Source organism: Xyrauchen texanus, chromosome 12, assembly GCF_025860055.1.
Source record: "Xyrauchen texanus isolate HMW12.3.18 chromosome 12, RBS_HiC_50CHRs, whole genome shotgun sequence".
NCBI classification, from domain to species: domain Eukaryota; kingdom Metazoa; phylum Chordata; class Actinopteri; order Cypriniformes; family Catostomidae; genus Xyrauchen; species Xyrauchen texanus.
Genome location: NC_068287.1, coordinates 39,917,173 through 39,939,071, shown reverse-complemented (window position 1 = coordinate 39,939,071; position 21,899 = coordinate 39,917,173). Strand labels below are relative to the sequence as shown.

The window sequence follows — 21,899 nt, the reverse complement described above, 5'->3', positions numbered from 1 at the left end:
CCTCTGCAAAAAAACACACACAAACGCTCACACACAGAATGCATGCGCATTGTCCAAAAGGAAGTGAGGATTCCTAAAGAAATGAGGGGTGATGTTCAACATTACAGTTAATACAACACAAAAAATGTACTGTACTCTATAAACAAGCACTGAATATTTGAGATTATAAGAGGGGTCATGCCAGATTCAATTTAATAGAGCCAACTCTGTGAAATAGCATCTTAAAACAAGCTACGCTGGTTTACTGGTCTTAGTTAGTTAGATTGCCAAGCTGGTGCTTAGTTGGTTTAACAGGACAGTCGTCTGGTCTTCCAGCCTGATCAACTGAAAAGTGCCCAAAACCAGCAGACAGACTGGTAGAATTAGGAATGCACCGATATAAACATTTCTGTCCGATATTGATTTAGAGCGAACATCTATATGCCGATAACAATACTGATATTTATTCATTTATTTTTTCATCAGATCTCTGTTTTACTTTGGAATTATGCTTTAAAAATGTACAAAAGCTTTTTCACTGTTCTAACAATTAATAATTTCCATTAAACATGGATTGGATCCATGAAAGATACATACAAGATAAAAAGATTTAGTTTTTTACCAAGATAAAAAACGAAATATGATAACATTATGATTGATATGAAAAAAAGAGGTGATTTTGTACTTGTAAAACATTTTTGCAGATTAAAGCACAGCCGTTTAAGATTTAGTAATTGCACAAGGCCATATCGCAATTTCAATCAGTCATGTAGCATTAATGGATATCATACTGATGCCTCAGAAGTCAACGTGTACTGGTTTCAAAGCATTTTGGATGGTATCCCTCATCATGTCGCCTATATGTAATGGCAGTTTTCAAAACGGTCATGTCCATTTATCGCGTTATCCTGCATTAACAAGAGAACAAGACAGAATACAAATGTAGATAGGAGTGCCAATCCTTCTACATAGTGTGTCTATTATTATTTCTGGATTGTGTATTTAAATTCACAGCGTTTTTACAAAGTGTGTTACTAATTAATTATAAATAAACATCTTTCGGGAAGACACGCAGGCTTGAGTGAGGTTTAAGATGCCATTTATTTGATGAATGTAAAACAGAAACGTAATGTCTCTCTTTGGCGTAGGCCCTGTCTGGCGGTCCGAGGGAGTTGTACTTGGAACCATCATATCCTGCCGGAGATAGGAGGCAGGGGCGAGGAGCCTACCCCTGTGCGGGACGGGGCTCAACTAGTGGTGGTGGGGTGGTGGAGGTTGCCGGTTAGCACACTGAAACAGCAATGTGATAGATTGCAATGCAATGGCTTACAGGCGATTGGCTAGGAGTTACCCAGCTAATGATGTGATGTACAGCTGCTAGTCTTCCCGCTAGAACTATGCTGCGCTTCCATATCTGTGCACCCCTAGTTACCCTACCTACATTTTTGCAAAAAAAGATTTTTAAGTGGCTCGATGTACATGTCGAGGCACTTTCCTTGTAAAATGAACATTAGAGGTGCTACACCAACAATGACCTTTATTTACTTTCAGACAAATCATGAAGTAGTGCATGACTTGTAAGCCGATACATATTAACGTTCACATTAAATAACCAACTACATTTACAGGCTATTTGGAGCACAAACAAATTGTGCGGTAGCTCAACTTAACTGTGCTTGCAATGCAAAGGACCGTGGTTTGAGTCCAGAAACGCATGTGATTTGACGTGAGCCAAAAGTGTCATAGAAGGACCACAAAATGACGCGGTTGTTTTAACAATTGCGTTTTTCATCTCACATTTGTTTGTTTGACACGATCGTTTAGGTTTAGGGAGGTAGGTGTTGACTCGATAGAGCAGATATAGGCAATTTATGGCCTGTGGGCCGGATCCGGCCCTCCACATGGTTTAATCTGGCCTGTGGATCATTTCAGTGGATATTTTAGTTATATTGCATTGGGACCTAACGTGCCTCCACAAGCATTTAACATGCTCAGGGTTGCCAGATAAGAGATGCAAACCGAATTACAGATTTATACTTGCACATATTGGTAATAGTCTGCCTAATGGTGTACGTAATGTAATTTTGCAAGTGTCGCCACAGTCACGTAATTAATTAAATCAGGTTGTCAGCAAACAAGCTTAGGCTGTTTAGTATTCTCTCACTATAGCGTGTCACAATATGTGCAAAACTATAGCCTACATCCCCTTCGGACACATTTCTTAGGGGCAACAAATGGGTGATTTCGTTAGAAAACCTCTACAATGAGTGCAAAGGATTGGAACAGAATTCAGGGTTCTTGAGATTTGTTTTTAAACATACCACGCTATCTTAAAAACGCTCATGTTGGGACAGGGCAACATGACAGCCAAAGATGTGTGTCTGAATTTGTATGACTGTAACGGTGGGACTTTAAATATGATTAATTAAAAAATGCAGCTATTCTAAGCTAAAGCGCACTTTCAGCACAATCATTAAAGCAATACACGTCCCTCCCTTGAAAATAACCTCTCTAACAAACTTGCGAAAATGTTCAAGATTCTAGATTAGTTTCTTCACCCCAACAGTTTTAAAATATAGTGGCTGAAACTAAATTAGAACGAGCAAGACGTGGCATGTTTTCATGCTCTGCTAAATCTAGATGGATTAACATGTGAGATCATCTTCGTAGCATGTAATTACATACCATCTTCTTAGCGTTTTACAATCGTACATTTTTAAGGGAACAAATATTCCACGTAGTCTCTCAATTATTAAGGTTGAGAGATAAAACTGCATGCATAAAAAATATAAAGGAGTTAGAAAAAATGTCTTTAATCTTTGTAAACATACCTTTGTGGATCATCTATCATCAAGCCAGCACATACCACTGCATTAAATAGTTAAGACGTAGAACCAGACATTGTATGCATTGAGTCACACTTTAACCAGCATCATTGTGTTGACCCACCAGTGCAGAAGTTTCATCACCACAGGTGAATTATAAAAAGGTCTTTGTTTGATTGTTAAACAAAGGGCAGCTGTATATACTCAGCAAATCAAGACTAATTTAATAAAAGTCATGGTTAGTCATGGACTTTCTGTTCCAACAAGTGTTTAAAGTATTAAATGCAGTGTTTTGCTGGGTGTGTGTGTTACACTGTTGCAGGAAATAGTATGTGAACCTGAATTTCAGCATGGCTGTAATTATCTGCATCCGAATCACAGTTCTGATATATTCAATGCAACAACACTTTTGCTGGTGTGATTATTGCTTAAGTCTGCCTTAAGAACTTTATAGGTTATAAACTTAATAGCAATTAAAACTCCTATGTGACACTTCAAGAACATGAGACATGTGCCTGAATAAATTACTCGCGTGTAACGGATAAAAAGTGATTTTTAAGCAATGTTGTTTTCATTTTATTTACATCAAAGTTACTAGTATCTATTTTTCATTGTTCATTTAAAAAATATTGGGTATGGGAAACAAATAGTAATAAAAGCAATTATATTTATGTCAATCAACCCAGCAAAAATTCCTTGAAATTGTTAATTATTGTTAATGATCCATCATATGGTCAAAAAAAAAGCCCTTGTACAAGGTCAGAAATGAACAAGGATTCGGAGTAAAAATGGCATTGAAAGTGACAAAAATACCCCCAAATTTCAAAATGTGGGGGCTAAAAAAATGTCCACGTAATAAATTCCTCTTTGTTTCATTTGTAATATCTAATACATTTCTTAACTTTATATTCTAGGCCTAGATATACACCTAAAAATTGCCTATATTTTTACATTGACTAATTTCAGGTTTATTAATTTACTTTTGTTAAAGTCGACACGAAATCAAAATTGACCCTATTTATTTTCTTAATCACGTTATTGTGAAGAGGGGTGTAAAATACTCAGAAATTGTACTTAAGTGAATGTATGTATACTGAGTGAACATTTGACTCAATTAAAAGTCTAAGTATCTAGACAAAAACATACTTGAGTGGAAGTAAAAAGTATTCACAAATTAGTATTAAAAAAGTAAAAAGTTACTTTTTCCTAGCTGAAATGAAATCAGGAGACGAGATTGTTAAATTTGATTGGATTAAGTCAACCTTTTTACTGTCTCTGATGACTGTCACATTTCTTCCACTGTGGCATTCTCAACCTGGTCAAAAAATCATGTTACAAATAACTCAATTTTTGCAAATTTATTTTTGCATGGATTGTTGTACTGTTGATTGTTGTGGCTGTAGTTTCCTGGTGAACAGCAATGACATTTATTTCACTCAAATCACATTTAAAACAAGATATTATCAGTTATCAAACACTTCCTTATTACAGTGTTTTCTACGGAAGCGTATTGCATTCACTTGAGAAAAAAAAATCTACTCTGTTTTTCTGAATTAACGACTTCATTATCTCAGAATTACGAGATAATTCTTCATTAAAAAAAGTTTTTGCTCTGTTTTTCTGAATTAACGATTTAATTATCTCAGAATTATGAGATAATTTTTCATTAAAAAAAAGTTTTTGCTCTGTTTTTCTGAATTAATGAGATCCCTCAAAATCCTGCCAGGAGCTCTATTTTAGCTGGATGGAAGTAAACGTGTCCCACCTTTCAAGTTTAATCTGGTTTTATTTTACAATAGAAGTTTCGAATGTAAATATGACATGACATTTGGTACAGTCTAGTATGAATGGTCAGAATGACCGCTATGGCCATTCTAGTAGTTATAGACTTCCGGTAGTTCTAGTGTTAAATGCAAGTACAAGTCTATTGCTTGATTCGTGTCCTTTGGAAGATCAAAGCGTGTCTCAGCCATGACAGTATTACAAATGTCATAGACAGTAATGTCTTTGTATTGAAGGCCAAGTTTAAAATATATCTCTATAAATTGTCTCAGACCCAAAGTAAAATAAAACCGGATTAAACTTGAAAGGCGGGACACGTTTACTTCCATCCAGCTAAAATAGAGCTCCTGGCAGGATTTTGAGGGATCTCATTAATTCAGAAAAACAGAGCAAAAACTTTTTTTTAATGAAAAATTATCTCGTAATTCTGAGATAATTAAGTCGTTAATTCAGAAAAACAGAGCAAAAACTTTTTTTTAATGAAAAATTATCTCGTAATTCTGAGATAATGAAGTCGTTAATTCAGAAAAACAGAGTAGATTTTTTTTTCTCAAGTGAATGCAATACGCTTCCGTAGTTTTCAGAGCGGTTCTGTGCTTCATATAACTTCATCTCATAAACAGAAGTGCTCAGAGTTTGGTTTCCTTTGCTTACGTGCACTAAGCACTTCATTTACACTAAACCCGCACATCCTGCATGAAGTGGTTTTTATGATCATCTGCGGAAGCTGCATCTCAGTCTCCACCAGCACAATAATTCAAACATCTTTATTAAATGATTGCTGAGCAAACAGCATTAACAGTAGCACCTGTAGAGACCAGAAACTCTTCTTCCTCATTCTCTTGTCATTTGTTTACGGTCCTTATTACACTCTCAGCAGCAACATGTGAAAGCAGAACTAAAATTACCAACATCCAACAAAATGAAATGGAACGTACATATAATAAATCCATATAAAACATTTAGATACTATAATATACAGCCAAGCATCACTTCAGTCTATTATGATGGACTTCAGAGGATGAACTGATGCCAACTCCAACCATAAGACATGGGATACTTCATATGCCATTGTCTGAACGTTGGATTTAGGATGGACCACACCGAAATTACCGGCCAGGTTGAACTGCGTTTCACATCCCTGATCTCGGCCTGCATCACCTCGGTCTATTGATGGACTACGATCTTGAATTGAATGCATAGACTAACAATGGCCAACAAAAGCCTTCATCAGCCAATTAACAAGGACAATTGCATCTATGTGAACTTCTAACATATTAGTCATTGATCTTACAGTTCAAACACAATCGATGTTTAAACACTGACCCTTAACCCTCACTTAGTTTAATAATTTTAAACCATGACTTTAACTATACATCAGTAATATTTACATTATATTTATGATGTTAGCCAGAGGGGAACTGGCCCCCACAGTGAGTCTGGTTTCTCCCAAGGTTATTTTTCTCCATTAATCAACATCTTATGGAGTTTTGTGTTCCTTGCCACAGTCGCCTTCAGCTTGCTCACTGGGGTTATTAATACAATTATTATTTAATTACTTATTTTTAAACACGATTAACAATTGTATTTTATCTAATTACACAATGATGATTCATCGACATTATAGACAATATCGTTATATCATCTGTTAATGCTGATCTTCTGTAAAGCTGCTTTGAAACGATGTGTGTTGTGAAAGGCGCTATACTAATAAAAATGACATGACTTAATATAATGGATTGTTAAGTGAAATAATAAAATAATTTACATGAAATGGTGACAAACTAAACAAAACTTCCACATTAAGTTTAATTGCACCAATGGGTTATCAGTTGAACTTCAGTTTTACACTAAGCCTCATTCTTTAGGACTATCTTATATACATTAGAGAATAGCTTATAAAAGCCAAACTGTTTTAAAGGAATATTTAGTGTTTATTTAATTATTCAACCAACCAACAGTATTTTTAACAGCTGTGGTATTACCAACAGGGACATTCAGTTTACGGTGGCATTGAGCAGAAAGTTTACATATAAGCAGTTTTGACAGAGCTGCTGATAAAAGTTAAATGATCAGCATCTGATGATTAGATGAAATGAAAATTGGAGATCAGCATTTGATGTTAAAATCCTGATTGGAGCGTCTCTAATATTCAAGCTGACTGGTTTTCAAAAACTAATAATGATGATAAGTGGGCTGAGACTCTATCACAAAATGGACAAGAACAGGTACACGGTGAATGGGTAAAATTTGAAAATGAAGAAGACAGTGTTTTTTCTTCACTGTTTATATATTTATTTGTTTGTGGGTGAATTGGAAAAAAAAGGTCTCAGTTTGGTTCTTTTTAAGTGACTTAAGTGTGAAAACCCCAGTAGCCTTTTGGCAGTTGAACGTGTGAATAATCGCAGTTTAAATCGAAATCATAAAATGTTTAAAAATAATCGCAATATGACATTTTGTCCAAATTGTGCAGCCCTAGTAGGGAGGTCAGTTTGGATAAACCTCATCAGTTTGGGAGAACATTTCACTCGCTTTTAGCGCCACCCAGTGGACATTTCACTTTGGATCTGCCCTAAAAAGTGTAAAGAACCATATAATTTTATTTTTCAAATATGGTGCCACAGTCATGCAATTTTCATGCATGAGAGAATGCGCTCACGGATTGCGATGTTAGCCCCTTGAAACATAGAGAAAATTAAAAAATGTCAAATGAAGCTTTGTAGAAAGTTAGAAATGTTGTTGGTTTTGTGAATTCAATAAAATTAATAATTAATATGTACTCAATTCAATTCTTTTTATTATCATTATTATTATCATTGCTGGTTTTATAGTTATTATTATAATGAATAGTTGCCTAACAACAACAACAATAATAATTCAGCAAAGCCTTTTGATTTCTGTATGTATATTTGCAACGGGAATGATAATTTTTGACTTCATAACTTTCCAATCTGTAGAAGTAGCGTAGAAGTGTTTAGAATAAAGTTTAGGGAAAAACCCATTAGTGTTTCTCAGTTCGCGCTCATAGTTTTGAATGAATACATCACATTCAGTCGGTCGGTCACAAGCGGTCTAGTTGCACAAATATTTAAACGTATCCGAAGCTCAAATCAGATCCGAATTTCTGCCTCTGCAGATGGTCAAACCTCCACACAGCCGCCATTTGACCTTTGGTCCTTTGTTGGATTCAGTGAAAAGACAGCTTCAGTCCAGTCAGACGAAAGAAATGATGCGTGAATATAGTAAAAAGTACTGCTTTTCTTTGGAAATGTAATTAAGTAAAAGTAAAAGTATTTCATTTAAATTGCACTCAAGGAAATTACAAATCCCCCCAAAAATGTCATAACTTGCTCTTCTGCTGATATGACTGACTCTTCTCTTGTCAAAAGTTTTTAGTCAATTTTATCCCCACCCCTTCAAGAGCCTGTCATATACACAAACCTGGCACAGAGATGTTGAAGTGTATTTTCGGCTGTTTCCCTCCCAAAACCCTGTTTAATTCCCAAAACTTCCTTGATTGTGGCACTGCTGGCTTGAATTTTGATATTTCGAAAAAGGATGAATAACAGCAAATTTGCGGTTATGTTCATCAGTCGGATGCGGAGAAAGTGGCTGGAGTTTCTTCATATTTCTTTAACACAGGCATTTTTCGGAGATATCATGGTATGTACAGCACGATTCAAAATGTTTAAAATTTTTGTTAAATTTTCATTTATCTAACATTGGAATTTCACAACAGCTCATAGTAAGAAAACACACGTGCTGTGTGCGTTTGTGGGCTGATTATGTACTAATGTTGTCAGTAAGATCATCGATTGGTTCTCAAGTCAGTGGAAAAGCGAGCCAGTATTGATATTGGTTCTCAGTTTTCTCCATAGACGGCTCTGACATGAGCAACATGGTGGAAACCAATTTGTGAGTGTATCTGGCAGTAAACTAAAGCCTATTGGCTCTTTCAAAGCCTATCAAAAAGGGATGAGCCGTGTGACATTTCTTGCCCCAACTTCCTGTTTCAGTTGGAAACATGTCACAATAACAAATTGAGCTGCGCTCACCAAGCTCACTGTGACTTTAAAGGTTACTCATTCACAATTAATGAAATTGTATTATGAAATTGAAATGTGTAAATCTTGAAAGTATTTAGTATTTTATTTTTTTTGGAGTGCATACATACTGTATAATTACTAAGGTTAAGAATTTATGTTATTAACTTTATTATAAGTTGATTAGAGTACACATCCCCTCATAAAGGTAAAAATTGCCTATGAAAGTCAAATCCAGGAGGCCTCTTGGAAAGGTTGGAAATGGAAAAGGTTATTTCTGACACTGCAATGTAACATAAACAATACCAGTTAAAGGTTTGGACACGCTCACTAATTCTTTATTAGGAGTATTTCCAAATTTCAGAATATTAGTATAAAGTCATCAAAACCATAAAATAACACAAATGGATGTATGGGAATTATGCAGTAACCAAAAATGTTAACTGTCTTATATTTTAGCTTCTTCAAAGTACCCACTTTCATCATAGTTTTTCACAATCTTGGCATTCTTTCATCCTGTGATGCTTTTTTTTAACAGTGAAGGCATTCTCATGTATACTGGCTGCTTTGCCTTCACTATTTGGTCCAACTCCAATTAATTAAAATGTCAGTTTAGTGAAGAAATTCATGTGTTGGCACAATTTATACTGGCCTACAAACTAATTCCAAGCATTCAAGCATAAGCCTTTTCATCAAAGGGTTTTGAAGATCTTAGAGAAACATTTTCAGTCAAGTGTGTCCAAACTTTAATGATGTACTCAACATGACAGAATTTACACACAGGCATGTTATCTGGTTTGGTATTTACAGTGGCAGACAAGTGATAAGCTGTGAGAAAAAAAGCCTGATGTCATAGGTCAAATTATCAATTATTTACTCACAGTCATTGTTTCACACAGCCAAATCAAAGAGTCTCATGTCACACGTGTTCCTGTGTTCCCAACATCTGATGTTAAGCTCATTCTCACTCGCTTTCTTACTTTGATGCGCTCAAACGCAACATATAAACCCAATCAAAAACATGTCTATAAAATCTGGACAAACTAAACAGCGACATTTATCTTACAACTTTCCAATTTTCTTACCATATCCACACCAACTCCATCTATTTCTCAAAAGGTTATGACTGTGCTTTATTTTTCTCCTTGAAAGTCTTTTTAACCTTTCTACACTGTTCGTTAATTTTTGACTAAAATCACTTTTCCCGATGTAATAAAAATTGTTTCCTTTATCTGAGTAGTCCAGTACTTTTTCTGCATTTACCATATAAACACACAAAATGAATGAAAAGTGACACCTTAACTGTTCGCGGTCAGAATTGGCTGACTATAGGAAATTAATGGAAAAGACAAAAAAATTTAGCAATTTTTAAATGCCACAATGCAGAACAAACACACACCGAAATGAAGGCATGAGACTTTAAGACATGAATAGTCAAAAATATTACTTTTGTTCCATTTTCATTTAATTTTGCCGCACGCTTAAATAGTTGCAGTACCCAAAAGTTCAACAAAAGAGCGGTTTCCTTATTCACTGGGTCACATATCCGGTGTGCACGGCCGTCATAACGACCAACATCCACCATTCCATTTTGGCAGGTCAGGCGCTCCAGCGGCATTGACGCCATAGCGATGGCATTTCACGCCCGGCACATGCCGCCTCCCGCAGGGCTACGAGCACATTCTATCAGGAGTGTGGCGGCCTCCTGGGCCTTTACCAGTGGCGCCTCTCTAACAGACATTTGCATAGCAGCGGGCTGGGCAACACCTTTGCGAGGTTGTACAATCTCCGGGTTGAGCCGGTTTTGTCCCGTGTCTTGGCAGGAACAAACAGGTAAGTCCAGGACAGTTGGCCGGGTGTATCGCTTGCGCATAGCGCCTTTCACCTCCACTGAGCTGAAGACGTGCGCTGATTGACTCCCAGTAGTGTTCACAAAATGCGTTCCCTGGATGACTTCCTCCAAGCCCTGTGGCAGAATTTCCACTCAAATACCCCCCCCCCCCTCTGGGTGGGGTGTGGTCTCCGTGGTGTGTCCCCCCCCCACCCCGTGGACTTAGTTGGTCCCAGTCGGTTGACACATTTTCACACTTTTTGGGGAGAAAAATAAAAAATAGAGTAAAAAGGAACGACTGGGCTAGCCTGTCCCTATTTTTTGGGCAGTCGACTTGTCCCTGAAGGGCTGTTCGACGCTCATACGTTGGGGGAGGTTACGTGTCGGCCTGGTATCCTGGCTACGAGGCACACAGTTGTCTGCCCGTCTCGCACTGCCTGTTCACGGAACACAGATCAGCTAGTTGAGGCGTTTTGTAGGGGGACCCCTAGTGTCACTTCATCGACACAACGTCGAGTGAGTGAGTGAGTGAGTGAGTGACAGATAGGGAACGTCCTGGTTAATTCCGTAACCTCCATTCCCTGATGGAGGGAACGAGATGTTGTGTCCCTCCTGCCACAGTCCGCTGGACTACCCGCTGAAATGGCCAGGACCTTCTCTCTCGGCTCCTCAGCACAAAACCTGAATGAGCGGTTCACACACCAGCTCCTTTATACCTGTATGTTCGGGGGAGTGGCATGCAAATACCACTTGCCAATTCCCATTGGCCTTTTATCAAAGATCAGATGTGTCTCGGGCTCCCAAGAGTGACCCCTAGTGTCACTTCATCGACAGAACGTCTAGTCATGTTTTGTGCAACTTTAGTAAGCTTTGAAAGTCCATATGCAAATGTTCCTGCCAAAACTGTTGTTCATTTCAGGTACAGTTCAGAGTGTCAGCTACTGTTATGTGTAGTCTTTACCCATCTTTAATAATGAAAATAGGTATTATTTAATTGTTTTATAGGGTAACTAAACCCTAAACCAACTTTTTTTAGTTAATGATCTGTAAGAATGGGGCTTTATTAGTACTGGTCATTGATTCAAGTAATTTTTTTGACATTTGTGTATAAAGTGTTTTAATTCTACAATATATGGTGTAAAAACGTCTGAGTGCTGCCCTCTTCAGGTTGAACGGTGGCTACTGCAGTTGAATTTTCTTATTGGCTGTTTGCGGTACTTCGTGACATAAGCGGTGACAGCTGACGTAAGCAGGTTCCAGCTCACCACGCCCTTGGTACGAGCTACTACGCCCATGGCAGTATAAAAACCATCTTGTTTCGTCAAAACCACTGTAGCGAGTCAGGAGTTGGAATTGCGAGTATTGAAAACGATCAGGATAGAGTATTTTAGCATCTATTTAGCATAGCATTTATATAGTTATTTAGATTAGTTCGTGTAGCCTAGGTAGTTAATTAGCATATTTGTTAGTGTAGTATTGTTAGAAGCATAGTTAGTTAGTAGCATAGTATTGCGTCAGTTAGGATAGCTTCAAGTTAGCGTAGATTATCTGTATTTAGTACAGTGGTCAGGATGGTACGTAGGTGTAGTGTTTCTGGTTGCAACAGCACTGCTGGACTGTATTGCTTTCCATATAGACTTGGAAATTAGGCGCCAGTGGTTGCATGTCCTTGGGCTGGAAGACCGCTAGTTCCCGCCTATAGCTGAAGGAGTGTGCAAACTGCATTTTATGCGGGATTGCTTCTCCAACGCAATGGAGGTGGAAATGGGCTTCTCCAAACAGCTCGCGCTGAAAAGCGACGCAGTGCCAAACGCTGCTCCTCCTGCATGGACTCCACCACCGCAGCGGCGTCTTGAGGTGAGTGATCATATATATTTGAATCACAATTTATGGTTAGGCTAAAGTTAATCCTCTGGGGTCGACAAACACATATTGCTGGATTTTTTCACATAGCGGCAAAATACGAATATGCCTACAGAGCGCGCGCTATTGACATCAACTCGATAAAACTCATCAGATTCATGATGTCGTCTTGCGACCGTGTGAGGAATAATAATAACATAATAGTAATACAATTCACCCTCCTCCACTTCAGGTGAAGGTGGGGGAGAAAAGTCCTCGACTTCAAAAGACCGCTCCGTGGCAAAGCTACTTGCGTCACTCCAGTCACTCTCCATTTTAGAGTCTGACAGCAGCTGTCAATTAATCCGTCACTACGGGTCTCAGGTGCACGCCCCCCCGCTCAGCCCTGCCCTCGTTTCGTCCCCTCTATCCCTGCTGGGGTCTGCCCACTTTTCAAGCATTTTTCAAATATTGCTAGTGGGTGGAGTCAGACTCTGAGCAGGGGTTTAGTTACCCTTTAAACAAGCATTGTATTTCTACTACAGGCAAACCCATCTAGGCATTACTATACACCTCTTACACAGTATGAGTACAATATCTATACCCCTCTTACAAATTAACATTTAATATTAAATTTTTTCACAATACAAGAAAGCTTACAAATGTTGCTCTGCAAACTCTTTAGATAGACAAAATCAATTACTAACACTGTCTGTGCAAAATTATATCTAGTCTGTTCACTCCTGTCATAAGCATTTAAGCAAATAAACCTGAGAAAAATCAAAACACATGAATACATTTGGTGATGAATAACTAGAAGTTAATCTGCCTAGAACAGTAGTCCCATTGAAAAAATGGTGTTTAAGAATTCATGGAAGTACATGAACAAAAATACAAGCTTGACATTTTTGCTTTGCATGACCCCATTTATTTTACTTTGTATTTCCATTAAAGAAACCACAATATTTACTTGGTACAAAAAACTTGCCCTGTAGACTCTTGTGTTTGGCTGTGTATGACTTTACGTCAATGAGGAAGGGGATTTTACTTAGAAACAGGATGTCTGTGTCATTCCTTTTTGGAGCGACAGAGTGAAAACTGAGATACAGTACTGGAAATGACCCTGTATATCGTTGTTTGCATTTTTAACATGTTTAATTATTTGGTAATTTGTTCACGTAATTTAGCATATTTTTCTGAAGGACTGTTGTGGCATACGTTAGCAACACGCACCTGTGCAATCATATAAGTTCTCCCTTTGAACACGCTTTATGAATGACAATGAGCATGATCATGTGATGGTTTTCCTGTCTTTATTGATTACATTTTTGTTTCACTGATGTATTGCATGATGTGTGAGTTGCTTTAGAAAACATGTGAATGTGTTAATTATATTGTTCTACCAGCTGTCTTTAATAGTGATTTTTTTCTTTTGGTTTGTGTGTGTGCATTTAGCTATTATGTTGTTTTAATCTAGAATGCATTACAAATTTCTGAAAACATCCTTCAAGAAGTTGGCCATAAATTTAGTGGGGTAACCATTCGACTCATTTTAGTGTTTTGAAGTAGTAGTGCAAATCAAAAACTGAGAAAACAGATCTAATGCATGTTCAAGTACAAAGTCCATTAGGTAAGTAAAGAAGAAGAGTGAATTGCCAGATGGTTAAATATCCTGTTTGCTAACCATAAACTGCTTATTACCATCAGAGCAAACCTAATAAATTCTGTTAAGAACATGCCTGGGGTCATATTTCAGCACAAAAAAGAAGAAGAGAGAAATAAGAAATTATATTTTCCATTGAGGAAATCAAGCTGTTTGGGAGAATTTAGATTTTTTGCATTGTAAGATTATAATGGTTCCTTACATGCATCGCGGCAGTTCTGATGTGAAATTTCCACTGCGTGGGGCTAAAAGTGAGTTACATTTTCTTCCAAATATATGAGGTTCTTAAGGCTAATGCCATATGGAGATTTAAATCAAGAAAACTGACCTCCCTTCCCTAAACCTTAAACCTAAACCTAACTAATAGTGTCATAAAAAGCAAATGTGAGATGAAAAACATAATTGCTGGAGCAACCACGTCATTTTGTGGTGCTACTTTGACACTTTCGACTCACGTATCGACTCTTGTGCTCATACCCCGGCCCTTTGCATCGCCATGCACTATAGTAAAAGTTTTTAGATGTCATAAGATAGCATTGTGTGAGGAACAGGGGGAAAGTAGTTGTTTATGAAGTGGTAATCAGATTATCTGATTTGCGTAAAGTGAATAAACGTTATTGTTGTTGTAGCACCTCTCGTGTTAATTTCACCTGGAAAGTGGTGCAGAATGTACGATGAGGGAGGTAAAAATTATTTTGTAAAAGTGTAGGTATAGTAACGTGATTCTGTGGGACCAGGTAGCAAAAAACATTATGCAAAAAAACAAATCTAATTTTCATTGCTCTGGTCAGGCTGGTCTGATTTGCTGGTTTTGATGGGGTTTGGGCACAGGCTGAGATACCAGCTAGACCTGCAAAAAAGACCAGCATGGAGTAAGCAAGGCATGTAAATATACCGTATATTGGCACACTAATCATACAAAAATCTAGAGTTCATGGCAAATTTGCTGTGAAAGCACTGCAAAAACCACTTATTTTCACATGCAAATGAGCATTGCGGCAAACTTGCAGCAAATTGTCCATTGTTGCTAAAGTTTTTCTGCAGGTTCACCACTACCGGCGAAGAGCTGCAAACTTCTGGCAAACATTTGTGGCCAATCACAAGCTCATTTGCATGTGATTTTAACGAGCAGCAAATTTGTGGCAAGTTTACTGCTAGCTTGCCAGAACTGTAGTTCTCCCCTCGAAGTTTTGTCAATGTAGTGACACTAGGGGTCGCTCTTGGGAGCCCCAAAACACCTTTTGAGAAAAGGCCAATGGAAATTGGAGAGTGGAATTTGCATGCCACTCCGCCAGACATTTGGGTATTCGGTGCCGAGCGATTGTGTATCAGTGAGCTGAATACTTCTGCTGTTCCATTCACCTCTGAAAGAAGCATATGCTGTTGGATATACAGCACATTCCATCGGCTTTCTCTCCTTCTGCACGATTAGTGCAGATTACGTCCCTGGGCGCTTCGACGGCGCTACTAAAAGAGTATATATTTCTTAAAAGAGTATATTTTCCTCTATTAGAGCAACACATTGATGTGAACGTCTGTTTAAAGATGCCTTTCCGTCTTTGTGTGATTCCTGGATGTGGTCGTTATCTCTCCACCTCCGACGGCCACGTGTCTGGGCCGCGATCACACTGAGACAGCATTCGTTCTCAAGGACATGACCATGGCAACGTTGCGATCGTGGCTTTCCTTCTTCCGAGGGAAAGCCACTTCAGCCAGACTTCCAGTTTCGTCTGCTCTCACTACCCTCGACGGTGGGTCGGCCCACGGGTACACTGAGGTCCCTCAGGTGGATAAGACGGTCGCGGTGCATCTATGCCTGCAAAACGCTGCCACCTGGCGGGATCATCCGGCACTCCCCTCCAGGGCCTGTTGGACTACGTCATCTCTGGCGACCAAAGCCTACAGTGCTGCTGGACAGGCTGCCTCCACCCTGCATGCCATGGCCCTCCTGCAAGTACAACAGGTCAAAGCACTGAAAGAGCGGCACGTGGGTAGTCCTGATCCCGATGTGCTGCAGGAGCTGCACCCTCCGGGCAACAAAGGTCACGGCATGAGCACTCGGACAGGCGATTTCCACCTTGGTCCAACAGATGTCCATCGCCATCCGTTAGATGGCCCCAGCTAAATCTAATACTCTGTGGAGAGAAAACATATAGAGAAAAGGCCACGGCTGGTCCCATGCTAGTTACGTCGCTTCCCCCCCTCAGGGATATGGGGAACTACATGACACCTTTTGGGGCATTGGGGGAGGTTATGTGCAGTCTTATGCACCTGCTATTATGCACGCAGCAGCTTGCTTGCACCTGAATCGGCAGTTCACATAACACGGTTCAGCTTTTGTGCCGTTTTTCTATAGGGACCCCTAGTATTACTACATCGACACAACGTCAAGTGAGTGACAGAAGGGGATCGTCTCGGTTACTCTCGTAACCTCTGTTCCATGATGGAGGGAAGGAGACGTTGTGTCCCTCTTGCCACTAACGCTGTACTAGCCGCTGAAATGGCCGGGACCTTGTCTTGGCTCCTCAGCACAAAACCTGAATGAGAGTGGGCATTCCTTCTCATTTTATACCTGTATATCCTGGGGGAGGGGCAGGCAAATTCCACTCGCCAATTTCCATTGGCCTTTTCTCAAAGATTTGAAGGTGTTTTGGGGCTCCCAAGAGCGACCGCTAGTGTCACTACATCGACACTATTTCTCTTTCCATCCACCAGGGAACGGAGGTTACGACAGTCACAAAACAGCCACAGAAGAGTGACTTGGACTAAGAACCCTCATTACAGTTCCTAAGGTAAAGATTAATGTGGAGATGCAAATAACATGCTGTTTTGTGTTAATGTTTGATAGACGTAAAGTCAAGCATCTCCATATCCAGAATCATTCAGTGATTTGAAAGCAGCAATCCTTTCAGCCAGGTGGTAGATCTGACATGACAGGAAAACATACAACTGCAGATGTAAAATTAGTGTAACAAAATTTTTTTTTTTTAAATATACTTAAAAATATGCAATAACAAAATATAAAACGAAGTGGCATCTGCAAACAAATGTTGCTAGGCTTTTTCTCAGAACAACTTTTCTTGCAACCACTTTTAACTAACTGGTCTAAAGTTTGTTTTTTATTAAAACATTTTAAAGGGTTGCTTGAATCAATATATTCTCTCATCTCTTTGTAAGCTCTGTTTTGCTTTTCCTGAACATGCTCCAACAATAGAGTAAAACAAAATAGCTTAACAGTTAGATTGTATTTGCTATTTCCCATAGTAGCTAATGTCTCAAAACACTGCTCATCTATTAATGGAATGAGACAAAAATACCCCAGTGTTGGAGAAGAATATGTTTAGGGACTAAATCATGTTAGTCAGTTAATCTTAAATGCTCGAAATAGCTTGTTGCTATTTAAACACATGGTGGGGTTTTGTGGCCTTTTGTCTTTGCATCGAAATGACATTTAGGAAGCGAAGTGCTGCATTTCATTTTAGACACACTGAAGTTTGGAAATGTTAGCGTGAACTGGATTTGCAGCTACAGTGGCACCAAAAAGTATTTGGACATTGAAGCCATGCTTAAAATGTATGCATGTTATTGCATTAGGTAACAACATATCAAAACAACAATATTTGTTTGAAAGATATATCCCTGCTGAGAAGAAGTAAAAAAAACAACCCAACAACACTTAAACCATCTTGCTTATCGTAGCTGGTTTAAGCTTGTCACCCAGACTGAGTACTTGAAAAGTGCCCAAAATGTCTCTAAAATCAGAAAAGAATCCAGCCTGACCATGCTGGGAGAACAGCAAACCATCTTAGCCTGGCTTAAGTTGGGTTTTTTTCTTCTGCACAAATAGCACAAAAAACACACTTTTCAAGCTGAACATTAAACTGTAGTTTAAACATTTTGTTCTCTCTTACAGGATGAGAGTAAGGAGGTATAAGGTCTTCCTGTTGTGCTTGGTGGGGCTCTTTATCATTTCCTTCCTACAATACTACAAAGCCCTGAACAATATTCTTCTGCTACAAGAGCTCTCCTCCTCCTATTCACAAAAAAAGACACTGGAGATGGTCAACAGTTTCTTCTGGAATGTGCCGGATACTGAATTACGGTTCCAACACGACTATCACAAGCACAGCTATCGGAAGGTAAGGCCAATGAGTGTCTAGAAATTAATGAGAAATTATAAAGTGGTTAAGGGATCACAGTGTCCCAGATGTCAGTTTTTCATATATAACTTTTGTTTTGTGTCTGATTCTAGTAAGATTAGTTTAGGGTTAGGGATTTGAACAAACATCTAACCCTAAAGGCGCCAATGTACTATATACTATAAATCGAAGAAAGAAAGGGAGTGATGTCATTTCAAACTAAATCTGTCCAAAAAGGTGTTTTTGAGTTTGTTGCAGTGTTTTAAAACTGCTTGCCAGTGCAAACTTTCAGGAAAACTTTATACTGGCTGTTAAACGCCATCTTACTGCTATTGGTCTACTTCATCAGTGTGAGTGATCCAGTGTTTAACCTAATTTGATGCCAATTTCTTTTTCTGGTAAATTACTTCACTCAAGCGTGATCAGTCAGCATGAACATTATGACCACATTACTTATAGCGTTAGCACTATGACTGCAGAATGTAAACATGGCAAATTACATGTGATCTACTGCATACATATTTCTTTAAATCATCAAGTGTTACAGCTTCTTTTACTGATCTTATTTGGATTCTATCCATAGAATGAGGCATGTAGTCATTGATAACACGTTTTAATGTAACATTGGTTAATGTTTTATAGGTAGTCTGTTGACAGGACAGCATGCGTCCCATTTAAATGCTCTACTATGGCGATCGCATACCGTATATTGTTGCTCAACTGTTTCAACCATATTTGTAGCTCTGAGCTATGAATGGTAAAATGGTAAATGGTCTGCACTTATATAGCGCCTTTTTAAGCCTTAACGGTATTCATAGCGCTTTACACTGCGTCTCATTCACCCATTCACACACACACATTCATACACAAATGGCGGCAGAGCTGCTATGTAAGGTGCTAGCCTGCCATTGGGAGCAACTTGGGGTTCAGTGTCTTGCCCAAGGACACTTCAGCATGTGGAGTCGTGTGGGCCGGGATTCGACACCAACCCTGCTCTACCAACTGAGCCACAGCCGCCAAACAATGAAGATAGTAAAAGTAAACTATATAGTAAACGTTTTTCGCTTAACTCGTCTCACCTATTTGTTCTATGGACGTAAGAGATTGAGCAATTTCGGGTTTGGTTTGCTGGGTTGGGTCAGAGGTTCTGCTTAAAGCCTGGACAGACCATTATAGTCTTTATCCTTATTCATTTAGAACACACAAAACATGGATTATACTTTTGTTATTATGGTAGAAAGTAGACCCATATCGCTGAGCATCAAGCTCAAGACAATGAGACTTAACCATGAATGTAATGAATCTAAACAAAGTGTAATAAGCTTCTTTTGCTCCAAATAGGGTTTTTTGATGCAAAGGAGATTCCGCCAGATGACCCATTTCCAAAAGGAGACCTTCACAAAGGTACATTTGTCCTCCATGATGGTTCCTCATCATTTTTCATCTACTCCAACTCTGGAGCAATGTGCTTCCGTGAGGGGACTAAAGAGTCTGCATCACAACGTGCGATACTGCAGCATCATCATCAACATGATTCAATCAATGAAGGCAAGAAGATGGTTCAGTGTGCCTGCCGCCAAGGCTGGCACGGCCCTCATTGCGGCATACCTACAATCGTGCAACATTCAAATCTCCCAACCAAGTCAAAATTAACACCCAGAAAAGTTCCACGCCGAGTCATCAATGCCATCAACATTAACCATGAGTTTGACCTTCTACACACTCGATTCCATGAACTTGCTGATGCCGTGGATGTGTTTTTAGTTTGTGAATCCAATTTTACCACGTACGGCAACCCGAAACCTCTTTATTTCCTGCAGCTGGTCCTAAATGGAACATTTGATTACATTAAGAACAAGATCCTTTACATCTTCCTTGACCATTTTCCAAATGGTGGCCATTCGGACGGCTGGATCGCCGATGATTATTTACGAACGTATTTGACCAAAAACGGAATGTCACGTGTTCAGGGCTTGAAAGATGATGATGTTTTTATTATAGATGATGCGGATGAAATTCCCACACGAGAGGCAATCCTTTTCCTTAAAGTCTATGATGGCTGGACCGAGCCATTTGGGATCCACATGCGGAAATCTGTGTATGGATTTTACTGGAGACAATTTGGAACGCTGAACGTCTTGTCGGGTTGCACGGTAGCTATGCTCTTTAAGGTTTACAAGGGCGATGGAATTCTTCTTCGACGTCGGCTGTATTACACAATGTCGGGATTCCGGGAGTATGAGAACTCTACGGGACGCATTCTGGTACCTTGGGCCATCGGAAGCCCCTTTCACTATGCTGGATGGCACTGTTCCTGGTGTTTCAAACCAGAGGGGATTTATTACAAACTTATTTCAGCCCAGAATGGAGACTTCCCACGTTGGGGCGATTACACAGAAAAACTAAAACTAAGTTATATTCAAGAGCTAATACGTACTGGGGGTTGGTTTGATGATTCTTTACCAATCTACCCTCATACAGACCCCAAAGAACATATGTATGCTCCAAAATATCTACTGGACAACTACGAAAAATATCAATACTTGCTGAAGAACCCATACACAAAATAGAAAGTTTAAAAGAAATGGGAAGTTTAAGGAAATTTTTTTGGTAAAACGCTTCTTCATTGTCACCAAAGGTTTGCTGCAGGTTCACTACTACCACTGAAGAGCTTCTGGCAAACATTTGTGGTGAATCGTAAACTCATTTACATGTGAAAATAATGAGTGTGAAGTTTCTCAGAACTCTAGATTTTTTTTTGAAGGGTAATTGAGATAGGTATACATTTTGTCTAATTGTGTTCTGCTATTAACTATCTGGTTGGCTTAATATTGCTCTTTTGTAGAGTAAAACTTGTGAAAAATAATCGATTATTTTCAACAAATCAGTTGCCCTGCGGGCAGTGGTGGCTCAGTGGTTAAGGCTCTGGGTTACTGATCAGAAGGTCAGGGGTTCAAGCCCCAACACCACCAAGACACCACTGTTGGGCCCTTGAACCTATCTGCTCCAGGGGCGCTGTATCATGGCTGACCCTGCACTCTGACCCCAGCTTAGCTTAGCTGGGATATGTGAAAAATAAATAATTTCACCATGTATATGCAGAAATGTATGTATAATGTGTGACAATTGATCAATTAAAAATTAAATTAAAAAGAAACTGGTCTGAAGAACTTATTAGTGAATCAATTGAATTTGAATTATTTTAAAAATATAATAATAATAATAATAATAATAATATATATATATATATATATATATATATATATATATATATATATATATATATATATATATATTATAAATATAAATATAAATATAAATGACTGGAAGGTCATCCGTAATTTTTTAACTGCCATGCTCATGGCAGATTGGGGTTCGGGTCCGGTCTGGGTTGTGTTCCCATCTTGCTACCCACACTCGCACCACTTGATCTACTATCCCCCTATTAGTGTCTATCAATGAAAATGGCTAAATTTTCTTGTATCTTGATAAAGATATCAAACAGCACTAGCCCTATCTTAATATATGTTTATTGATTTGAAGGGTTAAAACAGTACACATGTGTACTTTATGATTTTATGATGCTTCATCTATTTTTTATGTTTTTAAACTGTAAACTACAGTGAAATTGCAGATTAAAAGTCACTTTTATAGTTCTTCCAAATGTCTTCGGTCTCAGGGCTTTTACAGGGTCTGTCATGCGCTGGAGGTTTGTGATAATTCACTTAAAACACTCTCTCTAGGCATCTGTATCTAAAGTGTTTTATGTGTAGGCTGTGCCCCAGAAATGCAACT

At 38.7% G+C, this 21,899-nt stretch overlaps 1 protein-coding gene across 1 annotated transcript in view; it reads left to right on the top strand.

Moving 5' to 3' along the window:
• mgat3a (beta-1,4-mannosyl-glycoprotein 4-beta-N-acetylglucosaminyltransferase a) overlaps positions 1-21,259 on the top strand; it is a 26,574-nt gene extending 5,315 nt beyond the window's left edge. Inside the window, 2 exon segments of the mRNA XM_052138996.1 lie at positions 17,879-18,104; positions 19,463-21,259. Coding sequence (XP_051994956.1) covers positions 17,880-18,104; positions 19,463-20,683 — 1,446 coding nt within the window. The 5' untranslated portion in view covers position 17,879 and the 3' untranslated portion in view covers positions 20,684-21,259.
• Positions 21,260-21,899: the final 640 nt, after the last annotated feature.